At 35.2% G+C, this 19,481-nt stretch overlaps 1 protein-coding gene across 10 annotated transcripts in view; it reads right to left on the bottom strand.

Moving 5' to 3' along the window:
• UTRN (utrophin) overlaps positions 1 to 19,481 on the bottom strand; it is a 620,052-nt gene that overhangs the window by 147,817 nt on the left and 452,754 nt on the right. For all 10 annotated transcript variants that reach the window (XM_027850670.1, XM_027850661.1, XM_027850663.1 and 7 more), the window contains one exon: positions 3,652 to 3,781. In XM_027850670.1, the coding sequence (XP_027706471.1) occupies positions 3,652 to 3,781 (130 nt within the window). The remainder of the gene's footprint in view (positions 1 to 3,651; positions 3,782 to 19,481) is intronic.

The following is a 19,481-nucleotide window of genomic DNA, read 5'->3' on the forward strand; positions in this document are numbered from 1 at the left end:
CAGGAAAAGTGTTTGCTCAAATAGCAACATTCATTTGACCTCTACACAAGATAAGCTATTCTTAGACTTTGGTCAGTTTTAGATTTATGCTGTCTGAGGTAGCTAAAAGAAGACTCTAAGTGAAATGAAGAATTCAGAACTCTAAAAGAGCATTTAAAAAAATGGTAAAACCCTTAGAGTTCACTATTATAAATTCAGGCTTTGTGCAGAAGAAAAATACAATTATTTAGAAGTTCATGCCATCCCTTTAAGAAAGCACATTATCCTTTGTATTCTTTATGCCTGAATCAGAAAGTAACATACCAGATGTTGACTACAATAAGAAACATACATGTAAATTACTGCCATCTTTTTTATGAGACAAATGTGATTTATGGGGCTGGAGTTGTTATAGTAATTAGAAGACACAACAGATGGTGAACAATTAATTTAAAGTGATGTGTCCATTAAACTAACCTTTGCTATCACGTAATTGCTCATCAAGGCTGCTGATCTACTTAAACAGACCTATACTACATGATCCATAAAATGACTAAAAATGTTTTGGAAAGTTTCATTCAATCAAATGGCTTTCTGAGAAGACTTATTTTAGATTTCATGAGAGTTGTAGACTAGATAATTACATTATGTCAACAAGAGGCTTCTTTATTTCAGGAAGGACATACTGTTGGTCTGTAGGTAGAACTCATGGAAAAAAATAGCTTTTTACTTTACTGTGCTTTTCATACACTGTAATTTTCCTCTCACAAGAGCAAAGCACTGTACTTATACCTTATGGGTTTGAAAGGAGATAATTATTTTCTAAGTTCCATATGATAACTAAAACCTCAAATAATGTCACAGCCAAAAGCCTTCATCCAGAGTGCAACTAAAAAAGGTCATCAATTGTCATGGTGGCGTATAAACTTATTATATGCTGAAATTTGTACTTTCAGTAGGGAAAAGATAGCCAAGAAGGCAAGGCATCTACTTTGTAGCTACTCCTCATCTTTCCAAGGAATGAAGACAATAAACAGAAGGGCAAATGAAAAAAGGTCCACCTGTACTCTGCAACAAGGAATATTTATGAGAGCAATTAGCAAAAGCACTGAAGAAAAGAGAATCAAGTCTATGAAAAATACTTCACATATTGTGTTATGTTATTTGGTACTGAGATATATGTCCCAATCCTGAATTATCTAAGACATCATCATAATGATTACATCTGTTGAACCATATAATAATTTTACATTTTAATTCAACTGTTCATGTACTAGACAAGTATTCACTGAGTGCCTAGGGTTGGGTGTGATGAAAGGATGAATAAAATAGGTGCTATGTCTGCAAGGAGTTTATACTCTAATCCTGAATATAAAAAAGCAGCACAAATATAGAATAGAATGTGGCATATGTATATAATTTCCACCTAGAGGGATTAGGTAAGACTTCATGGAGAAGTCAGAATTTAATCTGGTCTCTGGGGTTGGGTAAGGGTTTCACTAGGCAGAAATGAGGCAAAGAAATTGATGAGGCAATTCAGGTGATGGAAGTATTATGAACAAAATTACAGAGATAAGGAAACATGACACATAATTAGAGCAAGTTGGTGAAGCCAATGAGTGACTTGGATAATGGTGTTGCCACATTTTAGAAAGTTGGGAAGGAAGAAAGGTTTAGGAAAGGAAACTCAATAGTTCAATTTTTGGTATATTGAGCTTATGGCTATAACAGGAAATTGAAGTGGAAATGCCCTATAACCCCCTCTACATATGGGTGTTCCCTCATGGACCTTCTTTTTCCTCTACCTACTTTCTCGGTAACCTCATAATCTGTCAAAGATTTAACTATCATCTTTATGCAACTAATTCTCAGATCTACAAATCTAGTCCAATGTTCTATAGTTATCTTAAACTCAACATATCTAAAATTGAATGATTTATCTTTTTAAAGCCCTCTCCTCATCCAAATTTCTTTTCTTCTGTCAAAAGTACTGCCAGCCTTCCAGTCTGTCAAATTTGTAATCTCAGCATTATTCTTGACTCCTCATTCTCCCTTACTCCACATATGCAATCAATTGTCAAATCTTAACATTTTTATTTTCACATTTCTCTCATCCAACCCCCTCTCTTCATTCACACACTTAATGCCTTACTGTAAACCTGAATTACCTCTAGCTTAAATTATTGCAACTACCTAACTGGTTTGCCTGCCTCAAGTTTCTCACAGTCCAGTCCACTCTATATAGTGCTGCCAAAGTAATTCTCCTTAGTTTCAAATCAGATCATTTGACTCCATTACTCAACCAACCTCAATGGCTTCCCATTCCCAGTTGACTAGTTGTGAATCATTAGCAATAGAGATTTTGCCCAAACTCCTTAGCAGCATACATACACATCCTGAGTGATTCATACCCACTGAGGAGTACAGAAAGGGAATTAGTCAGAGACAAGGAACTAAAATGCTATTTCTCCTAGTTCTTTCCTCTTCTTAAACCCTCAAGACCCCTATACAGCATCACACAATGTAATTAAAGTATAACATTCTTGACTTGTAAAAACAAATGGAAAATAAGTAATCAACATGTTAAAAAAGAGAGTTATAATTTTCCTTTTATTTTAAACAGCAAATAAGCAGAATGATAGAAAATTATATTGGGGAAGAAAAAGTAGGAAAATAAAGCTAAAGAAAATTCACAACTTCAGAATGTTAAATTAATATGACTAGTTTATCAAGTGATGTAAACACAGAATCTAGCAAGGTCATAAACATAGCCTAGTAAAATGCATATATATGTATATGTATATGTATTCTAATAGTTATTTTGGAAACTGTAATTACTGTCATCAGTAGCAAATGTTATTAAGTGAAGAACCATTGTATATGTAACCCTATATTTGGGAGAATTAACAGTAAAAGTTCAGCTCCATGAAAATATCAAGTTTTACATACACGGTAACTATAAAAAAATGATGGTCATATTTCTTGATAGGGTGGTATGATGCTGCTAGGCACTAAATTTCATGACATGAGATAATAATGTAAATAACAAAGACTGACTCCTCTACTTATTTTTCAAGTCCCTCTATATTCTGGCCCCATTCTATCTATCCAATCTTCTTTGTCACTACTCCCCAACACTTCTCTCACCTAGTCAGATCAATCTTCTTATTGTTTGAGAAATATCATCATCATCATCATCATCCCATTTATATACCACTTTAAGAATAACAAAGCATTTAATGTGTATTATCTCATTTGATCTTCAAAACTACTCTGTGTACCATTATTATCCCTATTTTAAAGATGAGAAACTAAGGCAGAAAGAGGAAAAGTGACATACCCAGGGCCACAACATGAGTATCTGAAGGAGGCCATGAACTCAGGTCTTCCTGACTCCAAGTCCAGCATTCTATCTACACCACCCCTAATGTTCTACCTTCCTTCTCCTCTGTCTATAGAAATCTTGTCCCTCCCTAAAAGGCTCAACTCAGATTTCATCGCCTCCCTTTATTTATTTATTTTTTTAAATTCTAGATGTTTATTTAAGAATGATTAATAGAAAAATGTTTGAGGAACTCAATTACTAGATTTTATCCCTTTAGTTTATTCCACTAATTTTAGTCATTTCCAACATCTCTTTGGTAGAAATCACTAAAAAAAATCCCATCTCACCTATTTTAGACTGCAGGTCATGTTTTGGTTCTTCAGGGGCCTCAATTGGCAAGTCAGCAAGGAAGACTCGAGCTTGGTCTACAGCATTCAATATAGACTCTTCTTTCTCTTTCAATTCACGTCTCAATGCCTTTACAAAGTAAAACAAGAATCTTGTTAGAGCTTAATGTTGTGTACAGAAGAAAATGGAGCATCCTCTTCATTTTTACCACCTCTACCCATACCTGCCGAGAGAGTGACTAATAGCCAAAATTTAATTCAGTTCATAAGTGAAAAATGTAAATTTTACAAATCAGAGAAATGAGAAAAAAAATGAACTTGGGTTAAAAAGATGATTCCTACAGGACGTAAATGTGCAAACATAAGAAAAATGATAATGTGTTTAAAATATTCACCTAACAGGAATTATTGTACTGTATGTGGACTTACATAAAATGTACTTTTAGAGTCTTCATTTCTAACTGTGAGACTGCAAAAATATAATAGCATATTTTAACACCCTTTTTTTTTGGTCATACAGAGTGACAAAAAAATTACATCCAATGGAACAGAAGAAGGCAATTTCACAAATGGTAATGAGATCTCCAGAAGTATTTTACATTCTTTAGAATATATTAAGTAAAAAAGAAAGAAATTAAGAGGTAGAAACAAATTAAACTACACAAAATCTAAACTAAAGAGAATACATTAAAAAACACAGTCTCCAATTATCTTAAAATATGTTCCATCTTACACTGAGGCAAATGCAATTTTTCCATTGTCAGGCTTTTTCAATGCAAATTTATGATTCTCAGGACCCTTAGTCTTTAACACATTTGTTCTTTAAAGTAGGGTTAAACTTTAACCCCTGCACTTATAAAAATGGTTGGTGGTTAAGATACTAAACTACCACAAGCCAAGCTGGCTACTTTACTGAACCTGCACAGTTATCTGAATGTAATTTTAAAAGCTCTATCTAATAACCATAGCAAAAGATCTGAATAAGAATATTTTCATCAACTAACTGGAAATTGTTTTTGAGGCTTTGCTGTCCTCTTAAAATTTTTCATGAACTTCTAGTAATGTAGAAAACAGTTCTTTGTTTTCTACCTTAGAAAAAGAATCACTTAGAAGTTTTTAACCACCTTCTTTTTAAAGTTGAGTTGAAATACTTTGCTATAATGTCTTTCCTTATAATAATATTATGGAATGTACTTTTTTGAAAAATTAGTGGGGTTTTCTTTCTGAGAGACCTTTCAGATTCATTATATAGCAGTTGAGAATCTATAGGTCCTTTCTGAAATTTTAACTGTTTTAGACAATAGCCCTCACTATGTATATATCTCACTCTTGATCACTTTGAAACAATTCCCACAAAACAGATTCTCTAAACTTATTCTTCTCTTAGCTTTTTGGTCATTTGAGAGTTAACCTCATGGGCCCCTAAAAAAAAACCAACAACCTGTAAAATGTTAAGAATTCTATTTTATTGGTATATTTTATTATTTTTGGAAAGAAATTTAGTGAGAGGTGAGGGAGAAGATGCTGGTTGAAAAATTAGGTTTGACAACTTTGAAAAACTTAGAAATTCTGGTCAACACAATGAACAACCACCAAGATTCTAGAGGACTTACAATGGAACACACTACCTACCTCTGGATAGAGAGGTGATGGACTCAAAGTACAAATTGGGGTATTTTGGGGGGGGAGGGGGAATATGGCCTGTGGAGGAATTTGTTTTGTTTGATCATACATGCTTACAATAGAGGTTTTGTTTGTCTTTCTTTTAAAACTGGGGGTGGGGTATGGAGTACCAGGAAGTGATGGTGGGATGCAGAGAAGACAAATTTTCATTGATTGAAAAAAATTTAATTGGGAAAAAATTATTGTCTAAATTAATGGAAATTTTAAAAATATTTTTATTTATTTCATTAAATATTTCCCAATTACATGTAAAATTGTCTTAACATTTCTTCTTTAAAATTATGACTTCCAAATTCTCTCTCACTCTCACTCCTCTCACATCCCTTGAGAAGGCAAGAAATATGATATTGATTATACATGTGAAGTAGAATTAATAAATCTTTTGTGATTGTGGTGATGTGACACCCCACATCACCAAAACAAGTAAAGATCTGACTGTCAGTCAATAAACAATGACTACAGTACTAAGTGCTAGGGATAAAAGAAGGGCAAAAGACAGTCCCTGACCTCAAGGAGCCTAGCACAGAGCCTAGCACACAATAGGTACTTAATAAATATTTATTGACTGATTGAAGGTGATCACACTATAATATTTTGTGCAACAAAAACAAATGGCAAAACTCCTAACACCAAGTATAGTAGTTTTAAAAAAAGAGTGACTGTTCAATCATGATGGAGAAACGGAACATTAATTACTATTTACCTAAGAAATATAGCTTAAATTCTGTAGGCTTAAGTACAGGAAAACTTTTATCTTCTACATTTCAAAACTCAGTTAATATGGATATGTAACTACCTTCATCTTCCTAAGTAAACAAATATAGGAGTTTAAAGAATGTGGACTAAACTTTCATATAGCTTAACATTATTTGAGCTAAGTAAAGTCAAATAGTTCCAGGGAAGTGAAAAGAGGTGGAATCTTTTATGTCAATTGAGCAACCATACACAAATTTTCCACTAAGCAGCAAAAGAGCTGCCAGATAGCCCTCTTCTCCTCCACCTATATTTTGGAGAACAAGGAGAAACAGCCCTAGATAATCTGCCTAATCCTGACCACTTATCCAAGGAGTAAGAAGACAGGAGATGGGGAAGAAAAATGGAAAAAGAATGGAAGTGACTCTGAAACCTAAACAGACTGAATGAAAGAAGCTGACACAAATGAGAGACCAAGCTGTCCTCACCATTTCCAAAACACAACCATCACCTAAATGTTCTAGTTCTCCTCCTTCTCCCACCAGGACTCTGACTCTGACCCTGGGTTTCAGAGCTCTGATAAGTGAGATTGCACCTAATCATGGCCAGAAATTGGCCAATGAAGCATTTTAGTCAGTTGGCTGACCTCTATTAAGTGCTTACTAGGTTCCAGGCATTGTGCCAAGCACTGACAAAGAATGGCAAAAAAAAAAAAAAAAAAAAATATGTGTTCTCTGAGAGAACACCTTTCCAAACCAATTTAGACTGTAAGCTGCTTGAGAGCAGGGATTATATTGCTTACTTGTATCTGTCTACATAGCATCCAGCACAGTACCTGGTACATAGTAAGCACAATAAAGCATAATAAATTCTTTTTCATTCACTTATTTATTCTTTCAAATTGAAGACAATACAGCCCATATGATGGGAGCCTAAGGAGATGAATCAGGTAGTGGAATCAATATTAGCTCTTAATTCTATGGGTTTCTGTGAAAATGAATATGTTCTATGGTTTTAAGCCTTGGGAAATCTATATATCTTTAAAATAATCTAATAGCTACCCTTCAGTGGCTACTGAATATGCTCAGATTTTCCAGGTTCTCCTTGGATGAGGTCAGTGAGCCACAGTACTGAGATGTTCTCAAGGGGTCTGTGGGCTTTCCACACCTGAAGGGTACCTCTGACACAAAGATTACCTCAATATCTAGTATCATTTTGATCATCTTTTATCATACTCTTAATTAGTTGTACTTGTTAATGGAGAAATCTTTGCATCTCCCTGGGCTTCTGCTCTTTCCTTTTAAAAATGAGGGTGGCTAGGGTTTTATAAAAATTTGGGAACACTTAGGTGAACTAATGCAAAATGAAATGAGCAGAACCAGAAGAATACTTTACACAGTAGCAGTAATATTGTAATAATAATCAACTATGAAAGACTTAATAACTCTTAATAACTTAATAACAATGATTCGCCACAATTTCAAAGGACTAATGATGAAAAATGCTATCTACCTCTAGATAGAGAAATGATGGACTTGAGAGTGAAGAATGAAGTGTATTTTTTTCCACTTTCTTTGCCACCTCCCCAATCCCAAACGTGGCTATTGCAGTAATATGTTTTGCAAGATGTCATATTTATAATGAGTATTGTATTTCTTGCCTTCTCAATGGGTGATAGAGGGGTGGAAGAAGAAAGAGAATTTGGAACTAAAAATGAAAATAAAATTGAATACAAAACAAAGTTAAAATAAAATAAAATAAAATAAGGGTAGGCACTTCTAGGGAATCAAATAACTGAAAACATATTTGGGTTCCCACTGAACATTATTTTTAAATATTTTTTAGAAGGAAAGGCTCACTGGGCAAGAGAGGGAGGGATATATTCAGAAATCAACATGTTCTAAAAAACAAAGGACATCAATAAAAATGAGATAAACTTTTTAAAATTAATTAAAAAAGGGAATTTTTGATATATATTGTCTTTAGGGTTTTTTTCCAAATCTAAAATTCAATGATTTTATGAAGTCAATACAAACTTTTTCTCATTCTAACAGCTATATGAAAGCTATTATTGCTGCACTGATATTTGTTGTGAGAGTCTATTCACTAAGTGCCTGCCTTGGGAAGGCATAAAGAAGATAAAAATGGTAAATCATGTAAAACATCATTTTTAAAATACTTAGGATTAGATGTGTCTCCTTGGCCTTCAATTCAGAAGTGAGTGAAATGTAAAAAAAGGTGGGATTTCTTTTTATGACAGACACATCTGTTACTAAATGTAATTCAAGGGCTCTAAGCTATGTCTCCAGAAAAGATCACTGCTTAGGCCAGACCACTGTGAACAAGGAGAAAACTACAGCTTCTCCTACAGGTAGAGCAATTCATGAGTTACCACCTAATCCTAACTTTTGACTGTGGTACATTCCTATATAATGCTGAAATACAAGGTACAAACCAAATGCTACTTCTACCCATCAAAAGTGCTAACTTCACAACAACAAATATTTAAGATTTTCTCCGTGAGGAGCACTACGTTTAAAAACTGGGAGAGAAATAAAGTTCAAATGTCCTCATGAAGCTGACAGTCTCATAAAATATTGGTGTTGATCTGAGGAAAGACAGCTTCCATATTCTTGACTCTTTTCATTAGAATGTGAGCAAACATTATCATTATTGCATCAGACCCTGAAACACTTCTTCTGGTATGGCCTCCTCAGTGATATCTACAATCACTCAGAAGAAATGAGCCAAGAAACTGACACAAGAAAAAAGAGGTGTACAAAGAAAATGCATTGCCCAGATTATGATATACAGTTGGTTGGATAGCTAGCTGAATTAGCCCAGGAGTAAGCATATCAATCTTAAGTGGGCATTGCAGATGGACAAGAGATGGTTTCAAAACCGAATAGGAAGAAATGGGGCTAAACGGCATGTGGAAGCCTCAGTGATTTCAATGATGCCAAACTGCTTGTGGATGCAAAAGCCCATCTTTTCTTTTCTTTCTTCTTTGCAGAGAAACCAAAGTTACACTTAGGTCTCAGAAATTTATTAGCTTTGTCATCTTTTTTTTTTTAGTTTTTGTGTGTATATATTTAAATATTTTATTTTTTCCCCAATTATATGCAAAAACTAATTTTAACATTCATTGTAAGCTTTGAGGTCCAAATTCTAAACCTCCTTCCCTCTTCTTCTCCTTCCCTGAAATGGGAAGCAATCTGATATAGGTTATACATGTATAATCATGTAAAACATTTCCATATTAGTCATTTTGTGGAAAAGAAAGAAAGAAAGGGAGAGAGAGAGAGAAAGAAAAAGAAAGAAAGGAAGGAAGGAAGGAAGGAAGGAAGGAAGGAAGGAAGGAAGGAAGGAAGGAAGGAAGGAAGGAAGGAAGGAAAGAAGGAAAAAGGAAGCAATAGTATGCTTCAATCTGCATTCAGATACCATCAGTTCTTTCTCTGGAGGTAGATAGCATTTTTCATCATGAATCTTTTGGGATTGTCTTGGATTTACTTAGAACAGCTAAGCTATCATTCACAATTGTTCATCATAAAATATTGCTTTTATTGTAGAAAATGTTCTGGTTATGCTCACTTCAATCTGCATTAGTTCATGTAACTCTTTTCATGTTTTTCAGAAACCCTCCTCCTCCTTTCTTATAACACAATAGTATTCCGTTACAATTATATACCACAACTTGTTTAGCCATTCCCCAATTAATGGACATCCCTTCAATTTCCAATTCTTAGTCACCACAAAAAGAGTTGCTGTATTTATTTTTGTTCAAATAGGTTTTCCCTTTTTTTAAAAATTTCTTTGGGATACAGACCTAGTAGTGGTATTGCTGGATCAAATGGTATACATAGAATAACCCATCTTTTCAACACCAATATAACTCTGATGATGCCATATTGCTGAGATTCATAGAACACCATGACCATGAAGAATCAGAGAGCACCAAGAGAATAGGCTGTAACATCTTACCAATGATACCTTGTGTATGAAAAACATATCCTTGAGTTCATATAGTAAAGGAAAAGAGTGTGTATAGATCATGTAGAAAATAAAGGATTAAAAAATGGACAGACTGAGTTTTGTAGTGGTTCCTGCAACATAGTAATAAGACCACTGAAAGACCATTATAATGATATCAATCTATCCATCTATCTATGCTGCAATATGTACTGGTAGAAGGAGTCTGTGAATCAATTACCTCAGTTATCTATAGAAGAAATCAAAGGAATAAGAGTAACCACTCTCCAACTCAAGTTATTTTAGGAGTAAAAAATGGCCAGTGGGGAACAAAAACCATGCTAGGATATTTATTATTTTTATCTCCAAGCTGAAAATGTTCTCTTTCTCTTCAAATTTTTACAAAGCATCAATCCTTTTCCCCCACCATCCAAGATCTTGTATCATGCCATATTAGTACCCACCTCCACTGTCATCTCAGCAGGATATAAAGGACACAAACTATAATTTTTTAAAAATCTTTGTATCACAAGATCTTTGAACATAGCAGGTACTTTAAAAATATCTGCTGAATTTAATTTCACAACCCCCTAATGCATTTCATATTTTGTATTGCAGTTGTTTTGTTTGTGTCTTATCTTTTTCCTAGATTGTAAAGTTCCATGAGAATAGGGGCTGTGCCTTATCTATACATTATTTTATATTATATAACATAATATCTTAAATGTTATCTGTGTTTTCTATAGCTGGCACAGTGCTTTGCATATGTGAAGTAAGCTTATCAAGTGCTGAGAGAACACAGAACATTGGAAGAAGAAATCTGGAAGATTTTGTAAGAAATTGGAAGAAATCAAACCGATTTATATCAGAGAACATGAAAACAAAGGAAAAGATTTGACTTACAAAACTGAGAAAATTCTGTGATAGAGTGTAACACTATTTTTGCACTACTGAAAGCAAAGGTGAAGATTTCATTTTGAATGGCCATTCTTCTAATCAAGAAACTCATAACATTCCCCAGAACATTTATATAAATTGTTAAGAAAAGCCTTAAAGTTTAGTTTTGATGGATAAAGAATTATTCACATTCCCCACACGGCCCAACAAATTATAGCATATTTGAAAGTGCTACTATTTGCAAGTGCACTCTCTTTTAATTTGCCTAAGCTAGGTTACAGTCTATGCACAAAGAATTTCCAATCTCATTCATATATAGATGTTCCCTCTATAGTCTAATGAAGACTAGAACTGCTCCATAATCCTCTGTTGATGACTCTCTCCAAACTTAAGTAGTAAGCTGGTCTTCAGAGGACATAAACTTCATCCCAACGTTCTATTCATAACTTTTCCAGGTAGGTAGGGCTTGATAGAACTTGAGTTCTGCTCTCATAAACTCACAAAACATGGGGTCAGTCTCATATCACAAGGAGATATGGAAAAAGGACTTCAGTGCTGAACTTTCACCTATACCGTATTGAGATAAAAATACAGTTCTACCTCTGAAGTTATTTTTTTAATTATTCCAACAGAAGTTCAGCCCACAGACAGAAGTACTAAACCTGATAGGAGGAAAATGTCCTAACTTCACATTATCTGGTGATCTGAAATCCTTATTTTACTTATTTGCATATTATGGAAAAAAGGAAAGAGATGGAAAGGTATTGACTTTTTAAGTTAAAAAAATGTAAAAGAAAATTTCATATTTTATGGATTTGTAATTTTAAAAATTTAAAAGGTAGGAGAAGTGATTTTATTTCAAAACTACAGAAAATTGAGAAAATATTATGATATGCCACAGTTCCAAAAATGACTCACTAAAAAAAAAAAATTAAGTTCTCCAGCTAAGTGTTACAGGAAAACTGTAGAAGTAGAAAATGGATGGCAGTCACCAGTTTCTGTCATCTTAGTGGAAGGATATTGTCTACCTCCTTTAATCACCTGTCTCTGAATCAGAAAGATAGAGTTCTACCTGTGACTGACTAAAGAAGGTACTCTGAATACTTGGATCTATATACAGAAGGTTCCAAGGGTTAATGTTTTCACTGGGGGGAAAGAAACAAAAATGTGAGGTTTGTATTCTTCAGGTATTCTCTTGTGATGCTTACAGGTAAGAGCATTCTCTCTCCAGCTCTGTTTCTGTTTGTCTCTCCCCCACCCCTCACTCATTGCCTGCCATTTCTTGAACTCTCTCTGTCTCTCTCTCTCTCTCTCTCTCTCTCTCTATCTCACACACACACACACACACACAGAGTATGAGTATGTCCAGTGCTGTAGAGCCCAAATCTTGAGAGAATGGCTTTCCAGGAATAGGGGTCATTTGTCTACCTCTCTACATAGAGCTAGGAGAAATTGGAAGCAACTCAGGTTGGCCCAAAATCTAAAGGGAAGGTCTACTTGTATTGTTAACTGGTACAAGCTATCCTCATTTTATTTGAACTTTATAGGCCTATGGGTCCACCTGTTCCTTACATTAGAGGGTACACCTTGAGGAAGACATAGAGAATTTCACAATGAAATAAGCAGAATTGGAAGAACTATATTATATATATATATATATATAATGCCTACAATAATGCAAACAAAATGAACACAAAAACCAAAGTTTGACACAGTCACTTAACCAAATGCTAATTAATTGACTGATAGAGTGACTGTAATGACGAACTGTGGCCCCAGAGGAAAAAGAAAAGTATGCTTCCCTCATTTCTGTAGAAAAGTGGAGGACCATGGTTGTCAGATGTTGTGTAACTTGTTAGATGTGATCACTATGTCAACTCATTTTGCTTAACTGTCTTTATTACAAGAAAGGGTCATAATAGTAGGAAATGCGAGTAGGTTATATTCATACATCCAGGATATAAAAGAAAAAAATGAAAAAAACCTCATTTTTTAAAATAAAATATTTAAATGTCACAAAATCAGTCATCACTCAATGAAAGTCACATTGCACATATATTAATCACGCATAAATCTCAGAACCCTATGGGGTAGTGTTATCTTTAGTTTCCATGAATTTGAAATAAAGGACTTCTTTTTTATTTGAAAGGAAGATTTAAGAGTGTATTTTCCCATAAACAACTCCTCACAAAGAAATGCTCCATCTCCAGCAAAACTGAATCTGATAGTTGTTATAAAAGTTTACATAGAATGAGCTTCAATGACATCAGTGAAAGTGAGCACATCTGGCATCAGGTACCAATTTAACCAGTTATGTTTATTCTTAAAATACAACAGGAAAATGATATAAATGGTCTTAAGCTTTGGCATACTTGGATGTTCAAAAAAGTCTGCTTGTTAAGAAAAATGTTACTATAACAGAAAATACTTCAATAAAAAAAAAAGGCAATGCACCGTGTAGTGGAAAGAGTGTTGGATTTGAAATAAGAGGACCTAGGTTCAGGCTCCAGCTTTTCCATTTACAGCCTCTGTGACTTTGGACAAGATGCTTAATCTCCTAGAATTCACACAACACTGTCTCTTGTTCTACTTCTAAGGCCTTCAGTTTCCCCATCTATAAAATGAGAGAGAAGGATGATTTCTAAATTTCCTTGGTCTATGTACCAAAGTTATACTGACTTCACTGGTGTGGGTACCCCCTTCCAGAGTTGCATCATGGCTTCTCTAGGACTTTAGTAAATGGTCTCCTCAATTCATTAAGATAAATAACAGGAAGCCAAAAGAGCCTTTCATCCTGAAGCCCTGGTAGAAAGTCTCAAATTTTGGAATGACTTAAATCTCCTTCAGGGTCCAAGAAAAGGAATCTTTTTTTTTTCTTGACATGACATATGATGAAAAATAATACAGCAAATGAAAGACAAAAATGGAGGTAATGGAGAAGAGCTCACAGTATTGATGTTACTAATTTGGGTTATCCTTCAAATAAATTCTCCATTTCATCACAGCCCATTTTCTTTTGACACTTAAGATAAAGGAAAAATCTGAAACTCTGTGCAAATACAAAGAAAAACCTTTCAAAGCTAAAAGCAGGACCTTCATAGCTTAATGGTCTGTTTAGGGATAATTCATGTCAAATATTTCAGCAACAAAGTTATATGCATATAGCATTTAAAATTATAATTTCCATCATTTAAAATCCTCAAAATAATGAACTGTAAAAACATAAGTGCCCCAGAATTTCCCTTTCTGAAACATTTCTCAGTACCTTAAATATATCATATATCAAGCTCCTTAATTTAACATTGGAAATTAGTGTCAAAACACTGACACTTTTATGAGTAACTCTGAAAAAAAGGTAGGGGGGATTAGAAATTAAGGACTGTCACAAGACCTTAATGTTCAATTCAGAAAAGCAAATTCAAGTAGTAAAATTACTAGGAATGTACCAAAAAATCATGGAATTCAGAGTTGGAAGGAACTCTAGAATTCAAGTCCAATGTTCTCAATTTACATATAAGTATACCAGGGTCCAACAAAGTTTATATTTAAAGCTGAAAGGGGTCTTAGAAATAATCCACCTGCCCACTCTCAGTCTCATTTTAAAGATGGGGAATCTGGGATTCTAAGACCTTAAGTTATTTACCCAGCTTCATACAGGTAATTAGTGGCTTAAGTGGGATTCAAGCCTAAGTTTTGTTTTGTTGTTTTGTTTTATTAACTTCAAATCCAGTGATTTTTTTTTCTCCACACCACACTGATTCTCTAAGTAATGTTAAGCTATTCAAAGTCACAGAACAAGATAGGGGAAGGGTCCACACTAGAATCCATATCTCCAGATGATCTAGTATCATTTTTTTATACTATATATACTAAGCTTGCCTCTTTTCATTTTTTAATGAAGTAAATTAGTAGGTCTGTGTTGATGTTATTATAAAACTGTTAAATTTTTGAATTGGAAAGGACCTCAATGTATACTATAACAAACTCAACAAGTGATCATCCAGCCTTCAGTTAAGTTAAAAGAGCCAACCACCTCTCAACGTATTCCACCTTTGGACTATTCTAATTGTCTTTCTTGACATTAAGCCTAACAAGATGGATACCATAGGAAAGAAAGATATACTAAAACCTCAGCAGGAGGCTTTTAAAACCTAAATGTCTAAATAGCTCCCTAAAACAGCAGGGATATGGGAAGTTTAGAGAAAGAGTCAGGAACTGGGATTGTGAGGCTAAAGTAGTAAAGGAGAACTGCAGATCGGTATACAGTCAAGATAAGAGTGAGTAGGGGGAACATTAATTAAATTATACTCAATTATTATCATAATTATTAATTAATTAATAATAAAATTATAATTCAGCTTACCAGAAAAGAACTCACTGGATCTTATATTATTCATCTCCTGTGCTAAGGACTGTTAAGGCATCCCCTGAATTTGTCTTTTTGAGCTGCCATATTTTCCAGAAACACAGAACCCAGAGCATGCAAGAGGCGCTGAATGTCAAGGACTAAGCACCACCCAACCCCCCTGATAATTTGTTCTCTAAATGGGACTCCCTGTGTGTCCTTGGGAGTCAAGACAGGTTGCCATAAGCTAAGAAACTGCTTATGCAGTTGGGACCCCTTTAGATAAGCGGACCATCCTATCTGCACAGACCAGCAGTTCCCAAGGGAAAAGAACACGGCTTTTGCCATCACCTTGCCTCTCCCCTTCAGGAAGGGTTTTGTCTTTTTCCCACTTTTTTTGTACCTTTCCCCCTCTCTCTCAGGTGGAGATTTCTGGTATCTCCTCCTTTTTTCCTGGTGTTATAAAAATCGAACTTCTTTATATAGATTGTGAACTCTCTGGGTTCCATATGCATGTTCATTTCTCTTGTAATAAACCTAGTTTTCACATATGTTTTGTGAAGTTGTGATGGCCTGTTGACATCTCACAATAAAAAATACTAAATTTTTGTCTGGGAGCATGGATAAGGTAAGTGTAGAAGGCAGCTATGGGGAGGCGGGGGGGCAGCTAGGTGGTGCAGTGGATAAAGCACCAGCCCTGAAGTCAGGAGGACCTGAGTTCAAATCTGGCCTCAGACCAAATACTTGACACTTACTAGCTGTGTGACCCTGGGCAAGTCACTTATCCCCAATTGCCTTAAAAAAAAAAGGCAGCTATGAATGAGCACACTGCTCTCTCCATGGTCTCTTAGTCTATCAGGAAGTAAGATCAGAGGACAAGAATAAGTAAAGTGAGATGACAAAGTAGACATGGACATAGTCTGAAAAGTGGGACTGCATCTCCAGCACTCAGAATGGAAACAGGAAAGATGTCTGAGCCCAGGAGACCAGATATGCAGTTTCACTTTTCTACTCCTCTGACTCACATTCTCCTAGTGTGGGGCTTCTAGCATTTTGAATTCACAACACATTAGATAAATCTATTTAAATATTAATATGAATACACATTCAAAAGCCAGATGCCGTTAAAGTGCTCATTTATGTTATAGATTTCTTTAATATAAAAGAGCTCAAATCATGTTATCCATGACATGTTACAACAAATGTGAAAGGAGATACTCAGAGTGTTATTTTATCAAACTTCAACACTGTCATTATGAGAAGCTATGCTAAGAAGCGTAAGCAATAACTTTATTCAAAAAGTTAATAAAGTTACTGATAGACCAATGAAAAGGAAGTCTAAGGAATAAACCACTGCCATTTACATACTGCTTTAAGGCTTACAAAGCCTTTTATAAATATGGTCTCAGTCAATCCTCACCATACCATATACAAAAGCAGGCATATAGGTTTTACTATTACCATTTTATATATTAGGAAGTGGCGGCCAAGAGGTAAAGTCACCTGGGAGGGATTAAACTCAATTCTCCTAGGAACAGCAGGCAGCAACAGGTACAATTTGTAAGTCAAATCTTGGCTTAATAAAAGGAAAAACTGTTGTTGCCTAAAAGTGAAATGAACTGTTCTGGGAAGTGGTGGTCATATCCTTTACTGACGGTCTTCAGGCAGAGGTTGCATAACCCCCTGACAGGGTATTGTAGAAAATATTTCTGTTAAGATTTGGGTTGGACAAGATTGAGTTCTGAGTTTCTTCCTGCCTCTGAGATTCAGGGATTGGCTTATTCAATGAATGAGCATTGTCTCACTCAGAGTGAGAACTGGGAAGGACCTTAGCTTAAAAAGGCCAAGGTCTCCCACTGCATCCTGGGCCATCTCCAGTCATCTTGATCCATATCTGGCCACTGGACCCAGATGGCTCTGGAGGAGAAAATGAGACTAGTGACTTTGCACAGCCTCCCTCACTCAAATCCAGTTCATTTGCAAGTCATGTCATCATCTTCCTGATGTCATTCTTTCCCCCTCCCCCATGAAATCTTTAACCAAAAGTAAGAGACCATTCCTAAGTGTAAAATTATAGAAGCCATTTGTGTGAATAATATTTGAATAAATAAGATTAGCAGTTTGGATAAGTACTTCCTCCATCAGTGCAGATGACAAAGTTCTGTAGTCACCAAAGATAGGTGGCACGCTTGATAGAGAACTAGACCCAGAGTCACTAGTCAGACAGATAGAGAACTACACACAGAGTCAGAGTCACTGAGGTCAAATTTGACCTCAGATACTACTTGTGTGACCCTGAGCAAGTCATTTAACCTCTGTCTCAGTTATTCTATTCTAAAAATGAGGATGATAATAATAGCACCAACCTTCCAGAGTTGTTGTGAGGATCAAATGAGATAGTACTTGCAAATCACTTTACAAACACTAAAGTGCTATAGAAATACTAGCTATACTACTTGTTAAATCTAAGAGTCTGTTTTCAGTTCTTATTCCCCTCAGCTTCTTTATGTCATCTGTACTGCCTCCTACTGAATATCATCCTCTCCTTCATCTTCAGAGGTATAACATTTCTCTGGTTATCCTTCTTCTCTAAACACACACAACTCCCTAGTCTCTTTGTTTAATACTCAACCCCTAAAGCTGTTTCCCCCACATACTGTTTTTGACCCTTTTCCCTTTTGTCTCCCTGCTCTGAGCCCTTGGCAATCTCCTTCACTCCTTTGGCTCTAACTGCCACAGGTAGATGCCTCCTACATGTATATCTCCAGTCCAGATGTCTCTTCTGAGTTCCAGTCCCACATTTCCAACTGCTAATAAGCTATTTCTGCCTGTAACTCAAGATGTTCAACATTATTAAAAGCCTAGCTCCTTCTGACTTCACAAATTCTGAAAAAGTTCACCAAAAAAATGATAGCACTTTATATTTTGTTTCCAATGCTCAAAATCTGAATTACATTTTCCTTCTCCTTCATTTCTCATAACCCTAAGACTCGTTGATTCCACTTCTGAAAAATCTCTTGCCTTTCTCTCCCTCCTTTTCATCCCTACCACCACAACTCTAGTACAAAAGGTCCTCAAGATCAGAGGGGTCAAATTTGCAGCCTTCCACCAAAACTTTTCAGTAGAGTCAATCCAGTTTAAAATGTAATTGGGAAATGTTTAACAAAATAAATAAAAATATATAATGTTAATTTAAGGTTTTCTAAGTCAATATGCAACCAACAGGGATTCATTCATTTTTGTGTTGGACACCATTGTTCATGACCATTGCCCTTCCTTTACCATGACATTCATATAGCAGTATGCTAAAAGCATTTCCTTACGTCTAGCTCTGGTCAAAACATTCACTTATTCAAAAATGTTTAGAGTCTGCCTATTATCTACTGAGTAGAGTTCAAATGTTTTTGCCCAACATTCAAGGCCCTCCATGATCTCTTACCATCCTACCTTTGCAGTATGTATTATTTGATATATGGCCAAACTGAAAAACACTCTTTGATCTCCTTACATATCCCTGTATTTTCCCTCTTCTATGACTCTGTATTCCATTTGCCCAGAATGCCCTCTTTCTTCATCTTTACTTGTTGATTACACAACCATCTCAGATGTCATCTCCTAAAGAAAGCCTTTTTTTATTTCCAAGAGTAACATCCTCTTTCAAAACTCACATACAGCTTTTTGTTTTGTATTTCTCTAATGCATTTAGTGTATATGTTAGTTATCTATGATGATTTCAACCCCTTACTAGGCTGTAAATTCCATAAGGGTGGAAACTGTCTTCTCTGAACTTTGTAACTCACGCAAAGCCTAGTAAAGTACCCTATATTCAGAGAAGACTTTATAAATTTATCTTGAGCTGAAGTGAACTATGGCTTCATAGGGCCTACTGGAGCATAAGTAGAGACTGAAGATCTCGGGTCATTTCTCACATATGCTGAGACTCCACAGTAGACTTATAATGGATCTCTATTACGGATAATTTGTTTCAATATTAGAAGATGAAAGAAGAAAACAAAATAATAAATCCTTATCTAAATGAACATTGAGAAAATCTTCTGAAAAGGTATTCAAATAGCTTTATGGAAATATAACAAAGCTATTTTTTTCGGTTACACTCTCAAACTGCAAACTATGAATATTGACATAGTCATGTGAAAATTAAAAAAACAAAGTGACTTAAACTGATAACATTAAAGCTGCCAGGATTATCTCCTAGAGAACCACAAGCAGTAAATGTGAATGC

Source organism: Vombatus ursinus, unplaced genomic scaffold, assembly GCF_900497805.2.
Source record: "Vombatus ursinus unplaced genomic scaffold, bare-nosed wombat genome assembly UNPS02009132.1, whole genome shotgun sequence".
Lineage (NCBI taxonomy): Eukaryota > Metazoa > Chordata > Mammalia > Diprotodontia > Vombatidae > Vombatus > Vombatus ursinus.